Source organism: Procambarus clarkii, chromosome 21, assembly GCF_040958095.1.
Source record: "Procambarus clarkii isolate CNS0578487 chromosome 21, FALCON_Pclarkii_2.0, whole genome shotgun sequence".
In the NCBI taxonomy this organism is placed as follows: Eukaryota; Metazoa; Arthropoda; class Malacostraca; order Decapoda; family Cambaridae; genus Procambarus; species Procambarus clarkii.
Window position 1 is genome coordinate 17,178,088 of NC_091170.1, and position 18,616 is coordinate 17,196,703.

Consider the following 18,616-nt stretch of genomic DNA (forward strand, 5'->3'; position numbering starts at 1 on the left):
GAGAGCGAGTGTGAGAAGAGAGAGAGAGAGGAGAGAGAGAGAGAGAGAGAGAGAGAGAGAGAGAGAGAGAGAGAGAGAGAGAGAGAGAGAGAGAGAGAGAGAGAGAGAGAGAGAGAGAGAGAGAGGAGAGAGAGAGAGAGAGAGAGAGAGAGAGAGAGAGAGAGAGAGAGAGAGAGAGAGAGAGAGAGAGAGAGATTTGGAGAGAGAGAGATTTGGAGAGAGCGAGTGTGAGAAGAGAGAGAGAGAGGAGAGAGAGAGAGAGAGAGAGAGAGAGAGAGAGAGAGAGAGAGAGAGAGAGAGAGAGAGAGAGAGAGAGAGAGAGAGAGAGAGAGAGAGAGAGAGAGAGAGAGAGAGAGAGAGAGAGAGAGAGAGAGAGAGAGAGAGAGAGAGAGAGAGAGAGAGAGAGAAATTTGGAGAGAGCGAGTGTGAGAAGAGAGAGAGAGAGAGAGAGAGAGAGAGAGAGAGAGAGAGAGAGAGAGAGAGAGAGAGAGAGAGAGAGAGAGAGAGAGAGAGAGAGAGAGAGAGAGAGAGAGAGAGAGAGAGAGAGAGAGAGAGAGAGAGAGAGAGAGAGAGAGAGAGATTTGGAGAGAGAGAGATTTGGAGAGAGCGAGTGTGAGAAGAGAGAGAGAGGAGAGAGAGAGAGAGAGAGAGAGAGAGAGAGAGAGAGAGAGAGAGAGAGAGAGAGAGAGAGAGAGAGAGAGAGAGAGAGAGAGAGAGAGAGAGAGAGAGAGAGAGAGAGAGAGAGAGAGAGAGAGAGAGAGAGATTTGGAGAGAGAGAGATTTGGAGAGAGCGAGTGTGAGAAGAGAGAGAGAGGAGAGAGAGAGAGAGAGAGAGAGAGAGAGAGAGAGAGAGAGAGAGAGAGAGAGAGAGAGAGAGAGAGAGAGAGAGAGAGAGAGAGAGAGAGAGAGAGAGAGAGAGAGAGAGAGAGAGAGAGAGAGAGAGAGAGAGAGAGAGAGAGATATTGGAGAGAGAGAGATATTTGGAGAGAGAGAGAGGAGAGAGAGAGAGAGAGAGAGAGAGAGAGAGAGAGAGAGAGAGAGAGAGAGAGAGAGAGAGAGAGAGAGAGAGAGAGAGAGAGAGAGAGAGAGAGAGAGAGAGAGAGAGAGAGAGAGAGAGAGAGAGAGAGAGAGAGAGAGAGAGAGAGAGAGAGAGATATTGGAGAGAGAGAGAGAGGAGAGAGAGAGAGAGAGAGAGAGAGAGAGAGAGAGAGAGAGAGAGAGAGAGAGAGAGAGAGAGAGAGAGAGAGAGAGAGAGAGAGAGAGAGAGAGAGAGAGAGAGAGAGAGAGAGAGAGCGAGTGTGAGAAGAGAGAGAGAGAGGAGAGAGAGAGAGAGAGAGAGAGAGAGAGAGAGAGAGAGAGAGAGAGAGAGAGAGAGAGAGAGAGAGAGAGAGAGAGAGAGAGAGAGAGAGAGAGAGAGAGAGAGAGAGAGATATTTGGAGAGAGAGAGAGAGAGAGAGAGAGAGAGAGAGAGAGAGAGAGAGAGAGAGAGAGAGAGAGAGAGAGAGAGAGAGAGAGAGAGAGAGAGAGAGAGAGAGAGAGAGAGAGAGAGAGAGAGAGAGAGAGAGAGAGAGCGAGTGTGAGAGAGAGAGAGAGAGAGAGAGAGAGAGAGAGAGAGAGAGAGAGAGAGAGAGAGAGAGAGAGAGAGAGAGAGAGAGAGAGAGAGAGAGAGAGAGAGAGAGAGAGAGAGAGAGAGAGAGAGAGAGAGAGAGAGAGAGAGAGAGAGAGATATTGGAGAGAGAGAGAGAGGAGAGAGAGAGCGAGTGTGAGAAGAGAGAGAGAGAGGAGAGAGAGAGAGAGAGAGAGAGAGAGAGAGAGAGAGAGAGAGAGAGAGAGAGAGAGAGAGAGAGAGAGAGAGAGAGAGAGAGAGAGAGAGAGAGAGAGAGAGAGAGAGAGCGAGTGTGAGAAGAGAGAGAGAGAGGAGAGAGAGAGAGAGGAGAGAGAGAGAGAGAGAGAGAGAGAGAGAGAGAGAGAGAGAGAGAGAGAGAGAGAGAGAGAGAGAGAGAGAGAGAGAGAGAGAGAGAGAGAGAGAGAGAGAGAGAGAGAGAGAGAGAGAGAGAGAGAGAGAGAGAGATTTGGAGAGAGAGAGATTTGGAGAGAGAGAGATTTGGAGAGAGCGAGTGTGAGAAGAGAGAGAGAGAGGAGAGAGAGAGAGAGAGAGAGAGAGAGAGAGAGAGAGAGAGAGAGAGAGAGAGGTAGAGACAAATACGGAGACAGACAAACGATAGATGAATGCGATTGATTAATGGACAAATTGGTGGCTAGCTGGATGGACTGACCAATTGATGGATGGAAAGATATTTGGATAGAAGGATGGACAGATGAAAAGATGGATGAGTAGTAGATGGGTACAAGGATGCACTAATTTTGCCCTGCCTACTAGTCTTGTACCTGCTGCATTTCAATTTTACTATTCTGACATTAAATTGCTGTGTCGAAATGGGCCTATAATTTGGAGGGTGAAGTTGGCGTCCACAACTTCTTCCTTCAGAGCATTCCACTGGCTCCGTAGGAAGTATTCGTACCCTGTACCCGTACTGGATATGAGTACTTCCTTACGTCCCTTCGGCTCACTTGCGTTTCCAGCTTCCACCTGAGTCCTCTTGTCTTGCTTTCTTTCAATCTGAAGCAAAACCTTGTGTACCTTATCTATTCCTTTCAGTATCTTGTAAGTTGTGATCATATCTCCTCTGCTCCTTCTATCCTTAAGGGTTGTGAGATTTAGTTCCCTTAGCCTATCTTCGTAGCTTATACGAAGCGTCAGCAACCTGCACACGTTTCACACTATAGCTCCTACGAACTGCAGTGGCTCTCCACCTTGCTGCTCCAGTTCACACTGAATATTTGCATCGAGCCACCAGTGGCTGACAGGTGTGGCCAGCATAGACTGCTCTGCCAAAGCATAGGTGGATAACACTCAAGATACAGTGAACTCAATGCCATCATTACGATGAGCTCTATTACAGTACAGCTTAAAACTGGGTCAAGTTTGTACATACCAGTACTAACATTGAGAAGATTTGGACATTGACTAATTAGGGCAGACTCAATTAAATTCCGTTCCATAAAGCAATTGCAATTGGCAATGCTTTTCGCTCCATCCCTATTAATAGTGTGATCACACAAACTTGTATGTAGATACAAAGCATTAGACGTTTGGGCAGTTCTTATACTATAAGCATGTTGGGACATACGTAATTGTAAGGATTTTCCTGTTTGTCCAAGGTACACAGACTCACAATCATTGCAGGGAATCGAATACACACAACCTGCTGTACCAGAGGAGTTTTTTTTATTAAATTAGACTTGATCGTATTATTAGTGAACACCAAATTGATATTAATTTAAGGTTCTTAAAAACTGGGGAAAGTTTCTCAAATCCCATCGTATAAGATACCACCAATGAGTTTCTATTTTCTGGTTTCGCTTTGGAGACATTATTATAAAACGTACGTTTAGCTTTCCCAAACGAACAATCCAAAAACATCTTAGGGTACTGTAAACTCTTCTCAATTTCATATATTTTAGCTATCTCTATCTCGTTGTGTTAGTTGTCTCTTCAGAGGTTGCATGGCGTTTCACATAAGAAGGAAGGTGAAACGCCATGCAACCTCTGAAGAGACAACTAATACAACACCTATACCCCCTATTAGACTATTTTACAGGAACTTCTTTCCACAGCTCATAAAACGGAGGAAAGGGTCCTGAAAGATATTGTTAATAGAAACGTTATCCCTACAGACAAAAATCAGAAGATACAACTGACGATTTACTATAAAACCAAAAAAACGGCCAACCTACTCATGAGAAACTCTCCAGACACAAAGCAGAACGCTTTAAAAGAGACCAACGTAGTCTATGCCTTCAAATGCCCACTTGGGGACTGTAAGCCTCAAAGAACTCAGTATATAGGCAAAACAACTACATCTCTTTCCAGGCGATTAACGATGCATAAGCAACAGGGCTCCATTAAGGAACATATAATCTCTTCCCACAACCAGACCATCACCAGAGAAATCTTAGCAAACAACACAGAAATCATCGATAGTTACAGCGATAGCAGGCGGCTTGACATCTGCGAGGCACTACACATCAAGAAGTCAACACCAGCAATCAACAGCCAATTAATGCACAACTATATTCTACCCACTTCAAGACTCCGCACCAATATAGAAGCATCAAGAAATATGGGCCAATAGGCCCTTTGCAGTTACTTCCATCCTTACCTTCAATTTACCCAATTAATACCCATTGTTTCTGTTCTGTCCTGTGTTGAAAGTTTTGTTCACCTCATCCAAAAACTGTTGTATTATATCACCTCACCCAAAATGCGGGTATAAAATGAAAGCTGTTTAAATCATAGCGTAGTAAGAACTCTGTTTAGTGTTTGCAGGTTATAGTTGTGTGTGTGTGTAAACAAAAAGTCTTTGAAAATGTAATAAGTTATTACGAAACGCGTTCAAGTGTCGCGTCAGACTAGAAATAAAAGGGAATTTTGGAGAATTAATTTTTCAATTACCATCAACAGTGAAAAGAAACATAAGAAATATTGAGAAAATTCGTGTCAAAATTATTAATCTTACTTTTTCGGTCATATATAATAATATATTTATATTTATATATGTTGTACCTAGTAGCCAGAATGCATACTTGGCCTACTATGCAAGGCACGATTTGCCTAATATGCCAAGTTTTCCTGAATCTATATATTTTTCATTTTTTTATTATGAAATGATAAAGCTATCCATTTCATTGTGTATGAGTTAATTTTTTTTAAATTTAAGTTAAAACTAACGTAGATATATGACAGATACCTATTAGCCAGAATGCAGTACTCGGCCTACTATGCAAGGCCCGATTTGTCTAATAACCCGGATTTGTCTAATTTGCCGGATAAGATTTGTCAATAATAATAATTTATATATATTTCTAATTTTTTCTTATGAAATGATAAAACTATCCATTTCATTATGTATGGGTTAATTTTTTTTTAAATTTTAGTAAAAACTAATGTAGATATATGACCAAACCTAGCCAACCCTACCTATCCTAACCTAACCTAACGAAAACTAATGCATCAAAGTCAATAATTTATCTTCCCAATACAATATAATATTAATAATTGAAATAAACTACTTGGAAACAATTTATAGAAAATAAAGATAATCATTCAGCTTGTTAGGCAAATCGGGCCTTGCATAGTCTGGACTTCTTACATATAAACATTAATACTAAGATTATTTGAGCAACTCGCTCGTAACACCTCTTCTTCTCTGGAAACAAATAAAATGTGATGACTTGAAAGTAGTCAATTTATTTTAACTAGTTAAGTAGTTTTGTTTTTTGTTTTTGCATAATCGTAAAATTAATACTTTAAATAGTGCACACAAATTGTTCAACAAAAAATCAGTGTAATGGTATGACGTCCATGTTTATACAAAATAAAACAGTTCTCATTATACAGTTAGTTAAAAGTGAAGTAGGAATTCTTGGTCTCGACGTTCATGTTAAATCTGATACACGAATACGAGAAAAGTCATCTACTGTCACATTAAGGATTCCATTGTTGTGGCATATTATCACGTTGAGCTTATGAAGAGAAACTGACCAACATAGTATTCTTTGGTCCTGCAGTTTTGACATCTCCATGATCACTAACGTCTCCATGATCACTAACGTCTCCGTGATCACTAACGTCTCCATGATCACTAACTTCTCCATGATCACTAACGTCTCCATGATCACTAACGTCTCCGTGATCACTAACGTCTCCATGATCACTAACGTCTCCATGATCACTAACGTCCCCATGATCACTAACGTCTCCATGATCACTAACGTCTCCATGATCACTAACGTCTCCATGATCACTAACGTCTCCATGATCACTAACGTCTCCATGATCACTAACGTCTCCGTGATCACTAACGTCTCCATGATCACTAACTTCTCCATGATCACTAACGTCTCCATGATCACTAACGTCTCCGTGATCACTAACGTCTCCATGATCACTAACGTCTCCATGATCACTAACGTCTCCATGATCACTAACGTCTCCATGATCACTAACGTCTCCATGATCACTAACGTCTCCATGATCACTAACGTCTCCATGATCACTAACGTCTCCATGATCACTAACGTCTCTGTGAACACTAACGTCTCCGTGATCACTAACGTCTCCATGATCACTAACGTCTCCATGATCACTAACGTCACCATGATCACTAACGTCTCCATGATCACTAACGTCTCCGTGATCACTAACGTCTCCGTGATCACTAACGACTCCGTGATCACTAACGTCTCCGTGAACACTAACGTCTCCATGATCACTAACGTCTCCATGATCACTAACGTCTCCATGATCACTAACGTCTCCATGATCACTAACGTCTCCATGATCACTAACGTCTCCATGATCACTAACGTCTCCATGATCACTAACGTCTCCATGATCACTAACATCTCCATGATCACTAACGTCTCTGTGAACACTAACGTCTCCATGATCACTAACGTCTCCATGATCACTAACGTCTCCATGATCACTAACGTCACCATGATCACTAACGCCTCCATGATCACTAACGTCTCCATGATCACTAACGTCTCCGTGATCACTAACGTCTCCGTGATCACTAACGACTCCGTGATCACTAACGTCTCCATGAACACTAACGTCTCCATGATCACTAACGTCTCCATGATCACTAACGTCTCCATGATCACTAACGTCTCCATGATCACTAACATCTTCATTATCACTAACATCTTCATGATCACTAATGTCTCCATGATCACTATAACGTCTCTGTGAACACTAACGTCTTCATGATCACTAACGTCTCCATGATCACTAACGTCTCCATGATCACTAACGTCTCCATGATCACTAACGTCTCCATGATCACTAACGTCTCCATGATCACTAACGTCTCCATGATCACTAACGTCTCTGTGAACACTAACGTCTCCATGATCACTAACGTCTCCATGAACACTAACGTCTCCATGAACATTAACGTCTCCATGATCACTAACGTCTCCATGATCACTAACGTCTCAATGATCACTAACGTCTCCATGATCACTAACGTCACCATGATCACTAACGTCTCCATGATCACTAACGTCTCCATGATCACTAACGTCTCCGTGATCACTAACGTCTCCGTGATCACTAACGACTCCGTGATCACTAACGTCTCCGTGAACACTAACGTCTCCATGATCACTAACGTCTCCATGATCACTAACGTCTCCATGATCACTAACGTCTCCATGATCACTAACGTCTCCATGATCACTAACGTCTCCATGATCACTAACGTCTCCATGATCACTAACGTCTCCATGATCACTAACGTCTCCATGATCACTAACGTCTCCATGATCACTAACGTCTCCATGATCACTAACGTCTCTGTGAACACTAACGTCTCCATGATCACTAACGTCTCCATGATCACTAACGTCTCCATGATCACTAACGTCACCATGATCACTAACGTCTCCATGATCACTAACGTCTCCGTGATCACTAACGTCTCCGTGATCACTAACGTCTCCGTGATCACTAATGACTCCGTGATCACTAACGTCTCCATGAACACTAACGTCTCCATGATCACTAACGTCTCCATGATCACTAACGTCTCCATGATCACTAACGTCTCCATGATCACTAACATCTCCATGATCACTAACATCTTCATGATCACTAACATCTTCATGATCACTAATGTCTCCATGATCACTAACGTCTCTGTGAACACTAACGTCTTCATGATCACTAACGTCTCCATGATCACTAACGTCTCCATGATCACTAACGTCTCCATGATCACTAACGTCTCTGTGAACACTAACGTCTCCATGATCACTAACGTTTCCATGAACACTAACGTCTCCATGAACACTAACGTCTCCATGATCACTAACGTCTCCATGATCACTAACGTCTTCATGATCACTAACGTCTCCATGATCACTAACGTCTCCATGATCACTAACGTCTCCATGATCATTAACGTCTTCATGAACACTAACGTCTCCATGAACACTAACGTCTCCATGATCACTAACGTCTCCATGATCACTAACGTCTTCATGAACACTAACGTCTCCATGATCACTAACGTCTTCATGAACACTAACGTGTCCATGATCACTAACGTCTCCATGATCACTAACGTCTTCTTGAACACAACGTCTCCATGATCACTAACGTCTCTGTGATCACTAACGTCTCCATGATCACTAACGTCTTCATGATCACTAACGTCTCCATGATCACTAACGTCTCCATGATCACTAACGTCTCTGTGAACACTAACGTCTCCATGGTCACTAACGTCTTCATGATGACTAACGTCTCCATGATCACTAACGTCTCTATGATAACTAACGTCTCCATGATCACTAACGTCTCCATGATCACTAACGTCTCCATGATCATTAACGTCTCTATGATCACTAACGTCTCCATGATCACTAACGACTCTGTGATCACTAACGTCTCCATGATCACTAACGTCTCTGTGATCACTAACGTCTCCATGATCACTAACATCTTCATTATCACTAACATCTTCATGATCACTAATGTTTCCATGATCACTAACGTCTCCATGATCACTAACGTCTCCATGAACACTAACGTCTCTGTGAACACTAACGTCTCCATGATCACTAACGTCTCCATGATCACTAACGTCTCTATGATCACTAACGTCTCCATGATCACTAACGACTCCGTGATCACTAACGTCTCCATGATCACTAACGACTCCGTGATCACTAACGTCTCCATGATCACTAACGTCTCTGTGATCACTAACGTCTTCATGATCACTCACGTCTCCATGAACACTAAGGTCTTCATGATCACTAACGTCTCCATGAAAACTAACGTCTCTGTGAACACTAACGTCTCCATGATCACTAACGTCTTCATGATCACTAACGTCTCCATGATCACTAACGTCTCCATGGTCACTAATGTCTCCATGGACACTAACGTCTCTATGAACACTAACGTCTCCATGATCACTAACGTCTTCATGATCACTAACGTCTCCATGAACACTAACGTCTCTGTGAACACTAACGTCTTCATGATCACTAACGTCTCCATGATCACTAACGTCTTCATGATCACTAACGTCTCCATGATCACTAACGTCTCTGTGAACACTAACGTCTCCATGATCACTAACGTCTTCATGATCACTAACGTCTCCATGAACACTAAGGTCTTCATGATCACTAACGTCTCCATGAACACTAACGTCTCCATGATCACTGTCGTGACGCTGAACCCCGGTTCATTCCGAACACAGCGATTACACAACACATAACACCTTGCCTCAGCAACCGTTACTACCACCGTGTACTCCTACACACACCAGACCCTTGAGGCGTACCACTAGGTTTTTACTGGAACACAATGAATGAACATATGGATGGTATTTAAAGGCCGTCGGGTTTTGTCATTTAATTACAAAGAATAGACTCTGACAAATAATACTATATTAATTAACATACTCTATTAGGTCAATACACTTCCAATACCCATAGACCACTTGACCTCCGCGATCACCACCCACACTCGTAACTTCCGCCTAAGTCCCTAATACGGAATGATTACTACAACGCTCCACACCCGGTTAGTCTTCCATTCAATACTCACATACTGCAGACTTAACTTGGTCACTAAGATCACATCAGGTTCTCGCATAGCTGTGTGCTACACTTCACTGCTGCCGCAAACGGGGATCTAGAGGACTTGCCAGTTCAACTCCCACAATCAGACTGACTCCAGTCAGCCATCTACCTCAACCATTTCACCCCGCCTCTCAAGGAAGGTATAATCCGATTAACCTTATCCCTAGAGCGGTAATCTTGTTCCTAGAAGCCTGACGAAGAATAATTCCTCTTTCCAGGAATTATTAATTTGGCTAAACAGCTTCGGTCTTAATCCATTGACCTTTCTTAGATATGTGATCCATAGTTTGTCTACTTCACATGTACTTCCAATCATCATTCGTTAAGTGTTGTAGTAATGTTCCTCTAGCTAATAATTCCTACTAACTTGTGGATTACAACACCACTCCCCTCCTTAAACACGCATATGTCCCCATATGCATCATTGCAATGGTTCCATTAGTGCAAGGACCTGGAGGATGCACCCACCATATGTGAACAACTAAAAAATCATCCAATAAGTTCATCATACACACGATGAAATAAATTAAAATTTTCCTCGACATGGCTCACAACACTTCTCCAACATATACATTATATTCAATTCATAGCACAGGTAAAATAGTCTGTAATAATTTTTCCCATCTCCAACAATGCACATATACCTAAACTGCTGACATATAATTACATACAAACATAACCATAAAATTACATGGACCAGAATGCTGGCACTTAAACAGAAATGACACTAGTCATTAATATATACACAACACATATATATCTAAGGTTCTTCATCCTTAGTAATAAGTTAATTATAATTTAACATCTTGCCCTGTACTGTTGACATAAGGCTTACAATGATCACACAATGTTTCACTGGCCTCCTCCACAATTGGCAGCATCACCTCTCTTGTCTTCGTGTCCCATGGTTGCTAGGTCATAGATCCTCCATGACGCAGACAAAACCCAGGCTGTCCAGCCTGGTGAATGTTGTCAATGTCCCATCGTTGCTCTGAGCTAACGTGATCCTGGCCTCCAGAGCAACGGAGATTCCTACCCCAGGGTCATGTTCCTTCGGGTCTGTGCTGACGTCTCGTTCCAGGGCACCAACCCCAGAACGCTGTAGATATCTCACAGCTCTCTGGTCTAGGCCCATCCTCCCAGTGTGTCCACCTGTATTCACACCTTCCCGATCGCTGTACCTGCAAAATATTCCCTCGGAGCCCCCTGGCTCGATCCCATTATTACATAACCCCCTCGGCTCCTTACTCTCTCCCCGTATATAGCCTGAGCGCAGCTGCAAAACCATTGCAGCTGGCCCTTATCCCTGCTTTGATGTCAGGGGGCGAATTTCGCCTATAACGTCACGTTGGCTTCACTTCCTCCCCCTTTTTTTCTAGAATAACTGAGTGTAGCCTCATAGCTTCCCTTCTACTCTACCTGAAGCTCTGTGACATGATCCCGGGGGACCTTCTCAAGCCTAACACTCAGTAATGGTGCCGATGAGGTAATATACAGTATATACATACACATACATTATCACAATAAATACCACATTAAAATCATTTCACAACTAATGTCACTAAAGCATCATACTGCCACTGGCTCGCCTCTAGCGAGATTCCTGTAACAACTTATTAAGAAATTAGTATATCTACTTCGCTCGTCCACTGCAACCACCAACACCTGAAATTTTGAAATTCTACATTATAATCTTATCCATAAGACTTACCCACTCCGACACACCATCACCTCTGGTCAACCCAACCACTGATGACCTCATTATAACACCACGTCTCTCAACAGCCAGGCTCTGCGTCCTGACGCACCTGACCTCATTACACCGATACTCACCGTACCCACCACCACCTGGCCTCCTGTGCCGCTATGTACTCCACAACACCACACTCCATACCGGGCGTCCAAACGGTACAACACTACACATGCTACTCTACACCACACTCTACACACTACCCCACACTCTACAAAACTACCATGCCCATGCACCACTCAACACCGCACTCTACACACTACGCCACACTCTACAAAAACTACCATGGCCATGCTCCTTCTGTGTTCATGACCCCACGAGAGCGGGTCGGATAGCGATGTGTCACCGTCGCCTGTGGACTTTGTCCCCGGTCCTGCGAAGGCTGTTCTGTGTTATCTACCCTTGATTGCCAACTCCTCGTACCCCTACCTATGTTCTCAGCCGCTGGTGTGCTCTCCCCTGGCACACTCTCCGTAGGGTATGGCTCCTCACTTGCCTGACCGGTCAGTGTATAGACGCGGTCTGGGTGACAGGAGAACACATGCCCTCTGTTTAGCACCTTAACCTTAACTTCTGCATTCTTTTTGCTAATTACCCGACATGGCCCCACAAACTTGGGTGCCAACGTACCTTCTGCCTGAGCGTGCATCTGCTTCACGAATACCCTATCACCTTCATTGATCACCTTTGCTTGGACCTTGTTCCGCGCATTATAATATGCCTCTGCTACCTCTGTCGACTTTCTTAAATGTAGTTTCACCAAGTCAAATGCCTTGGTTGCTCGCCTACAGACAACACTTCTAAAGTCTAACGCACAGCATGGCGGTTGCTTGCTTGTGAACGTCGTGAACGGAAGTCGGGGATCGAACCCATGCAACAAAAAATGCGGGGTTTCTCCCACCGACCTATTGAACGCCGTGTTGAGCGCCGACTCCACCATCGACAAACTCTGATCCCATGCAAGCACATCATCTGCAGCCAAATGCCGCAGAATACATTACTTCAGCATTGTGTCTTTCAACCAAACCATTCGCCGATGGTCGATATGCCAGCACTGGAATATGTTTGAATTGATACACACTCGCGATGCTTTGAAATACTTGATTGATAAACTCTGACCCTTGGTGTGACACAACTTGTTGAGGAGCCCCAAACCTGGTTAACACACTTTCCACCATGGCCTGGGTCACATCCTCTGCCGACTTAGAACGGAGTGCACTCACCACAGTGAACCGTGTGAGTGCATCCACTGCTACAAATATGTACCTCGCCCCTGAATGAGCTTGTGGTAGCGGCCCAATGAGATCTATGTGTACTCTCTCGAAGGGAGTACTCACCTCCGGCCACCTACGCAAAGGTTCCGCCCCCAACCTATGTGCCTTGTACCACAGACAACTGTCACAAGAGGCTACATAGACCTTGATATCTTTACCCATGGATGGCCAATAGAACCTTTGACGTGCCCTCTGCAACGTCTTGGACTCCCCTCCATGGCCTGCTGCTGGGATGTTATGACACAGATACATTGCAGTCCTCTGGAACTCCGGTGTCAAGACTGCCTGGTATACTGGTTCAGACCGTATACCCGAAACCCTACCAAGATGATACAACACCTCATCTTCAACCACAAACTCATCCACTGGTGCTGGAAGTGACTTCCTCAACTCCGCACGCTGACCCCTCAAAAACTTCCTTACCTCCCCCCCACAGGGGGTGACCTTCCTGACTTCGTATCAACTCCCTCACATTCCACGACACATCTTCCTCCCCCCTTTCACTCACCACTGCTACATTGTGACACCTTGACAACGCGTCAGCGACCACATTGCTTTTCCCTGGTACATGTTCAAAGTTTGTAATGTTAAACTCTGAGAGCGAGGTAACCCACCGTGCCATCGCTGACAAGGCTCCTTGGACTCGAACACATACTTAAGGGGTTTGTCATCGCTTCTGAGCCAAATTTCATGTCCAAGCAAGATGTACCGGTTCCGTTGTAATATGAATGTGATCGCTAGCGCTTCCCTCTCAATCGTACTATAGTTCCTCTCTGCAGGACATAGTACTCGGGAACAAAATGCAATGGGACGCTCCCGTCCTCGCTCATCCACCTGAGCTACCACACCACCTATCGCTGCGCCAGAAGCATCCGCATACACCAGAAATGGTTTGCTAAAGTCTGGGTGCGCCAAGATACTGCGAGAGCTGACAGCAGCCCTCAGTACCGGGAACGCCTGCTGTTGTTCCTTCCCCCACACGAACTCTGCAAGTCCACTGATCTGATGTAATGGTCTTGCAATTTTTGAAAAATCTTTAATAAATCGCCGATAATAGCTAACCAACCCCAGGAAAGATTTGCACTCTTTCTTGTTCTGTGGAACTGGGAACTCTTGAATATCCCTGGTTTTATCTGGCAATGGACTGATACCCATCCGGCCCACTGTATGACCCAGGAATGTTACCGATTCTCCAAAAAAACTGCATTTTTCGAAATTCACTTTGAGGTTGTGTGACCTCAGCCTTAGCAAGAGTTTCCTCAAATTATGCATGTGCTCCTCTAATGACTTTCCCAGGACGATTACGTCATCGAGGTACAGCAACGCTGTGGGACCTATCAACCCCGATAACACACTCATCATTAGCCTACTGAACACAGCAGGTGCTGACTTCAACCCGAAAGGAAGTCGTTTATATTGCCAGAGCTCGTTGTTGCACGCACTAAACGCTGTGATTTCCCTCGACTCTTCCTCCAGCGGTATCTGGTGATACCCACTGAGTAGGTCTAATGTGGTAAAATATTGTGTACCCTTCAAGTGTGTCAATGTGTCCTGTATGTTAGGTAATGGGTATGCTTCGTCCTTCGTCAGCTTGTTTATTCTGCGGAAATCTACGCATAACCTCACTCCCCCATTCTTTTTCCTGACTACTACGAGAGGGCTGTGCCACGGTGAACTGGATGGTTCAATGATATCATGCTCCCTTAGCTGGCTTATCTCCTCTTTCACCTCCCTCTGGTGTGCTACTGGTATGCTATATGCTCTCGTATATACTGGATGTGCACCCTCTACGTCAATCCTATGTGCTCCTTGAGTAATGCACCCTGGGGGTTCCCCTCTCAACGCAAAAACATCCGGGAACTCCCTGACTAAGCCCCTTAAGGCTTCCTTAACCTCCCTTTCCATGTACATCCTATCCATTATTCCCATTAATTTATCCATTCTATCCTCATCGCCCTCACTCTGACTTACTGACATGGCTGCAATAATCTCCTCCACAGGGTGCGCCCACGCTGCCTGTGCATGCTTACTCAAGGTGACTGGCCACCGAGAGGGATTAAAAACCCTCAACCGAATTACCCCTTCATTTATGTCTTCAATAGTCTCCATTATCACCAACCCTGCTGGATTATCCAATGGCTCAATTTGCACAACGTCTACTCCCTTGGCTTTACATGCCATTTTAATCACTAAGGATGTTTCTCCCGGAATGGTGACATCCTTGGGTACCGTGACTGCCCACTGTATATTCTGGTCCCCAGCCGAGTTACCACAGTTACCCCTCACTACTGCTACTCCTTCTCTACTCACCTTGTTAACGTCTACCGCTTGACCCCCACATACCAATTTATTCCCCCTTGCGCTGAACGCTATGGTACATGAGTATTTTTCGAGGAAATCAATTCCCAGGATAATGTTGGTATGTTTCAGCCCTATATCCTGTATTACTACAAAACTATGTTTAAACCATCTATCTTCTAGCTGGAAATCCACAGTTGTCTCACCCAACACCCGCAACGCATTACCCCCCAACGCCGTTAATCTCCTGTTGTTCGGTATCAGCCTGACGTCTGATCCTAACACGCTACGACTCATGATGGACACGGAAGCACCGGTGTCCACCAAGGCTGTATAGATAGTGCCCTTTAACCGTAAATGCACCTTTATGGGATGACCCGACCCGACGGTGCACAACCACTGTCCGCCACCCCCTACTGTACACACTGGGTAATTAGGCGGAACAAAAAGCTTACACTGCCAGGCCAAGTGACTACCGTCACCACACAGCTTACACACTTTTGTCTGCTTAGGTCGGTCTGGCTCGTGTTTACCTGCAGTGTACCCCGTTCCCCGGGGATACCCTCTACCGGTACCCTGGTTCTGGTGGTACATTCCTGTTGCTCCCTGAGCAGGCGTGTATCGTGGTGGAGCAGGAGTGAACCTGCCTCCACGTGCCCCTTGATTATAACCTCCTCGCTGCCCGCGAGTACCCTGATGGGGTCCCCACGACACACCACTCGTATTGTGTCCCTGGAACACCCTTGGCTCCCAGCCCTTATTATTGTTACGTCGAGGAGCACCTCGCCCCTTGCCCTTGGAATGTGTGACCCCCGCCGCGGGTCCATCCTCCACTGGCTGAGCTACTGGGGCCCAGAGCTGAGCCTGTCTCTCTTGCGTGTCTGCAAGATTTGCCTGTTCCTTAGGGGACACTTCTTTGAAAATGTCATCCTCTGTCAGTTTATGTGTCGGGCTATTCTCCGCCCAAAACACTGCATGTATCACCGCTTCCTTAAAAGACTTAGCTTCCCTGCAGTGTAACGCACTTTCCCGCGGTAATGCACCGAAAAAAACACTCCGTTGCATAGAATCTCTTACTACCCCCGTGAACTGCGTTTCCGTCCGCTCAATCACATCACCCAAGAGTCTTATTCTATGGCCAAACGCCCTTAATTGTTCCCCTGGTTCTCGTTTAAGTGCAGCTAACTGAGCCTTTAGTTCTACTGCATCGTGCTGCACATCGTAATGATCTATCAGTTCCTGCTTAAACTCGCTATAACTATTTATTTCTCTAATTTCCGCCGAGTTGAGCAGGGTCTTTGCTTCCCCTTTCACCTTGGAATATGCCAATGCAATCTTTGCCTGATCCGACCATGACCCCACACTAGTCCCCTTCTCTAGAGCAAAAAAAAATGTTCTAATATCCGTCAGTAACTGACCTTTCGAATCCCGTTTGGCGCCCCAAAACGTGGGTATGTCTCCATATACCTTAGGTCCTGCATTAGTCGTCTCATGCGTGCTCAACACATTTTTCAACCACTGTGCAACCTGCCCAATTGTCTCTGACGCTGCCGCCTGCGCCGTAAGCAACGCCGCCGTGTTATCACCACTCTCACCCTGACCGACATTACTTGTGGCCTGGCCACTGGCGCCCCTATTACTACCCGTACTCGGCATGGCTACTCGCCCCTTATGTGCTCGTGTATGAACCAGCTTGACGCTTTGCCATACAGTAACCTTACTTGGCCTTGTCCCTTAATCTCACTAGAATCACTTATAATTTTAAGCCACCATTAACAACGTCACTTATCAGTTCCCCACACTACTGTTTCCACCCCTTAGGGGACCTTTCCCTTCCGCACAACGTGGCCACTCCACTTGGCCACACACCTTGGCCCCACACCCCACTATGGCCACTCACTGGCCCACACACCTTCCCTTCCTCACTCCAATATCCACCGTCCTGAACACAACCCGACGTCTACCAATTCCCGAACATTCCCTCACCAACTAAACCAGTAACACACTTCCTTCATCTCTCAAAGTGTTCCAAACCTGTTTGCGCTGCCACCAAATATGTCGTGACGCTGAACTCCGGTTCATTCCGAACACAGCGATTACACAACACATAACACCTTGCCTTAGCAACCGTTACTACCACCGTGTACTCCTACACACACCAGACCCTTGAGGCGTACCACTAGGTTTGTACTGGAACACAATGAATGAACATATGGAAGGTATTTAAAGGCCGTCGGGTTTTGTCATTTAATTACAAAGAATAGACTCTGACAAATAATACTATATTAATTAACATACTCTATTAGGTCAATACACTTCCAATACCCATAGACCACTTGACCTCCGCGATCACCACCCACACTCGTAACTTCCGCCTAAGTCCCTAATACGGAATGATTACTACAACGCTCCACACCCGGTTAGTCTTTCATTCAATACTCACATACTGCAGACTTAACTTGGTCACTAAGATCACATCAGGTTCTCTCATAGCTGTCTGCTACACTTCACTGCTGCCGCAAACGGGGATCCAGAGGACTTGCCAGTTCAACTCCCACAATCAGACTGACTCCAGTCAGCATCTACCTCAACCATTTCACTCTGCTTCTTAAGGAAGGTATAATCCGATTAACCTTATCCCTAGAGCGGTAACCTTGATCCTAGAAGCCTGACAAAGAATAATTCCTCTTTCCAGGAATTATTAATTTGGCTAAACAGCTTCGGTCTTAATCCATTGACCTTTCTTAGATATGTGATCCATAGTTTGTCTACTTCACATGTACTTCCAATCATCATTCGTTAAGTGTTGTTGTAATGATCCTCTAGCTAATAATTCCTACTAGCTTGTGGATTACAACATCACTAATGTCTCCATTATCACTAACGTCTACATGAACACTAACGTCTCCATGATCACTAACGTCTACATGAACACTAACGTCTCCATTATTACTAACGTCTACATGAACACTAACGTCTCCATGATCACTAACGTCTCCATGATCACTAATATCTCCATTATCACTAACGTCTACATGAACACTAACGTCTCCATTGAAGATGGACAGCACTGAGTTCCTCATAGTGAGATTAACTCCCATAATTTCGACGTTCTCGCCACAGTTGGGCAGGTCTGTGATTGCCGTGGCATTGATATGATTTCTTACTAGAATTGAAATGCCTCTGGTGCCACTTTGTGCCATAGGGCAGTGGAAACCTTGATATCCTGGGATATTGAAATTTCTTTCAGTCCAGGTGAGTGTTTCTTGAAGTAGAGCAATATTAATGTTGTCGTTGAGAAGCACTGCTCTGAGAGTTTGTGCTTTGTTTTTGAATCCTTGAGTATTCTATTGTATAATGTTGAGATTGTCCATTATTTCATTATAATGGCATCATTGAGTCCATGGTAGTTTTTACAGTGCTGATTTCCTGACGGCTTGTGTCTTCTTGGCTGCAGTGGAGACTTTTTTCTTGGTGGGTGAGGAGACTCTTGGTTGGGTTGAAGCGTCTTTGCTACATCCAGCTACTGGGGCATTTGATGATGTAGGGATCATTATTTATGTTT

At 44.8% G+C, this 18,616-nt stretch overlaps 1 protein-coding gene across 1 annotated transcript; it reads right to left on the bottom strand.

Annotated features, from left to right (window-relative positions):
• Positions 1 to 2,407: 2,407 nt before the first annotated feature.
• LOC123760781 (dentin sialophosphoprotein-like) lies at positions 2,408 to 18,134 on the bottom strand. Its single transcript, XM_045746566.1, has 5 exons — positions 17,892 to 18,134; positions 8,197 to 9,317; positions 7,081 to 8,155; positions 5,606 to 6,814; positions 2,408 to 2,620 (listed from the first exon to the last, which is right to left on the bottom strand). Exons 1-5 carry the CDS (start codon positions 18,132 to 18,134, stop codon positions 2,408 to 2,410), a joined length of 3,861 nt encoding a protein of 1,286 aa, XP_045602522.1.
• Positions 18,135 to 18,616: the final 482 nt, after the last annotated feature.

Excerpts from the sequence above, each read along its gene's own strand:
- LOC123760781 (XM_045746566.1), bottom strand. The coding sequence starts at position 18,134 with ATGAGGAACTCAGTGCTGTCCATCTTCAATGGAGACGTTAGTGTTCAT. Across the intron at positions 6,815-7,080 it reads ACGTTAGTGATCATGGAGAC|AGACGTTATAGTGATCATGG; the intron begins GTTAGTGATCAT and ends TAGTGTTCACAG. Across the intron at positions 2,621-5,605 it reads GACCAAAGAATACTATGTTG|ATTGAAAGAAAGCAAGACAA; the intron begins GTCAGTTTCTCT and ends GTTTTGCTTCAG.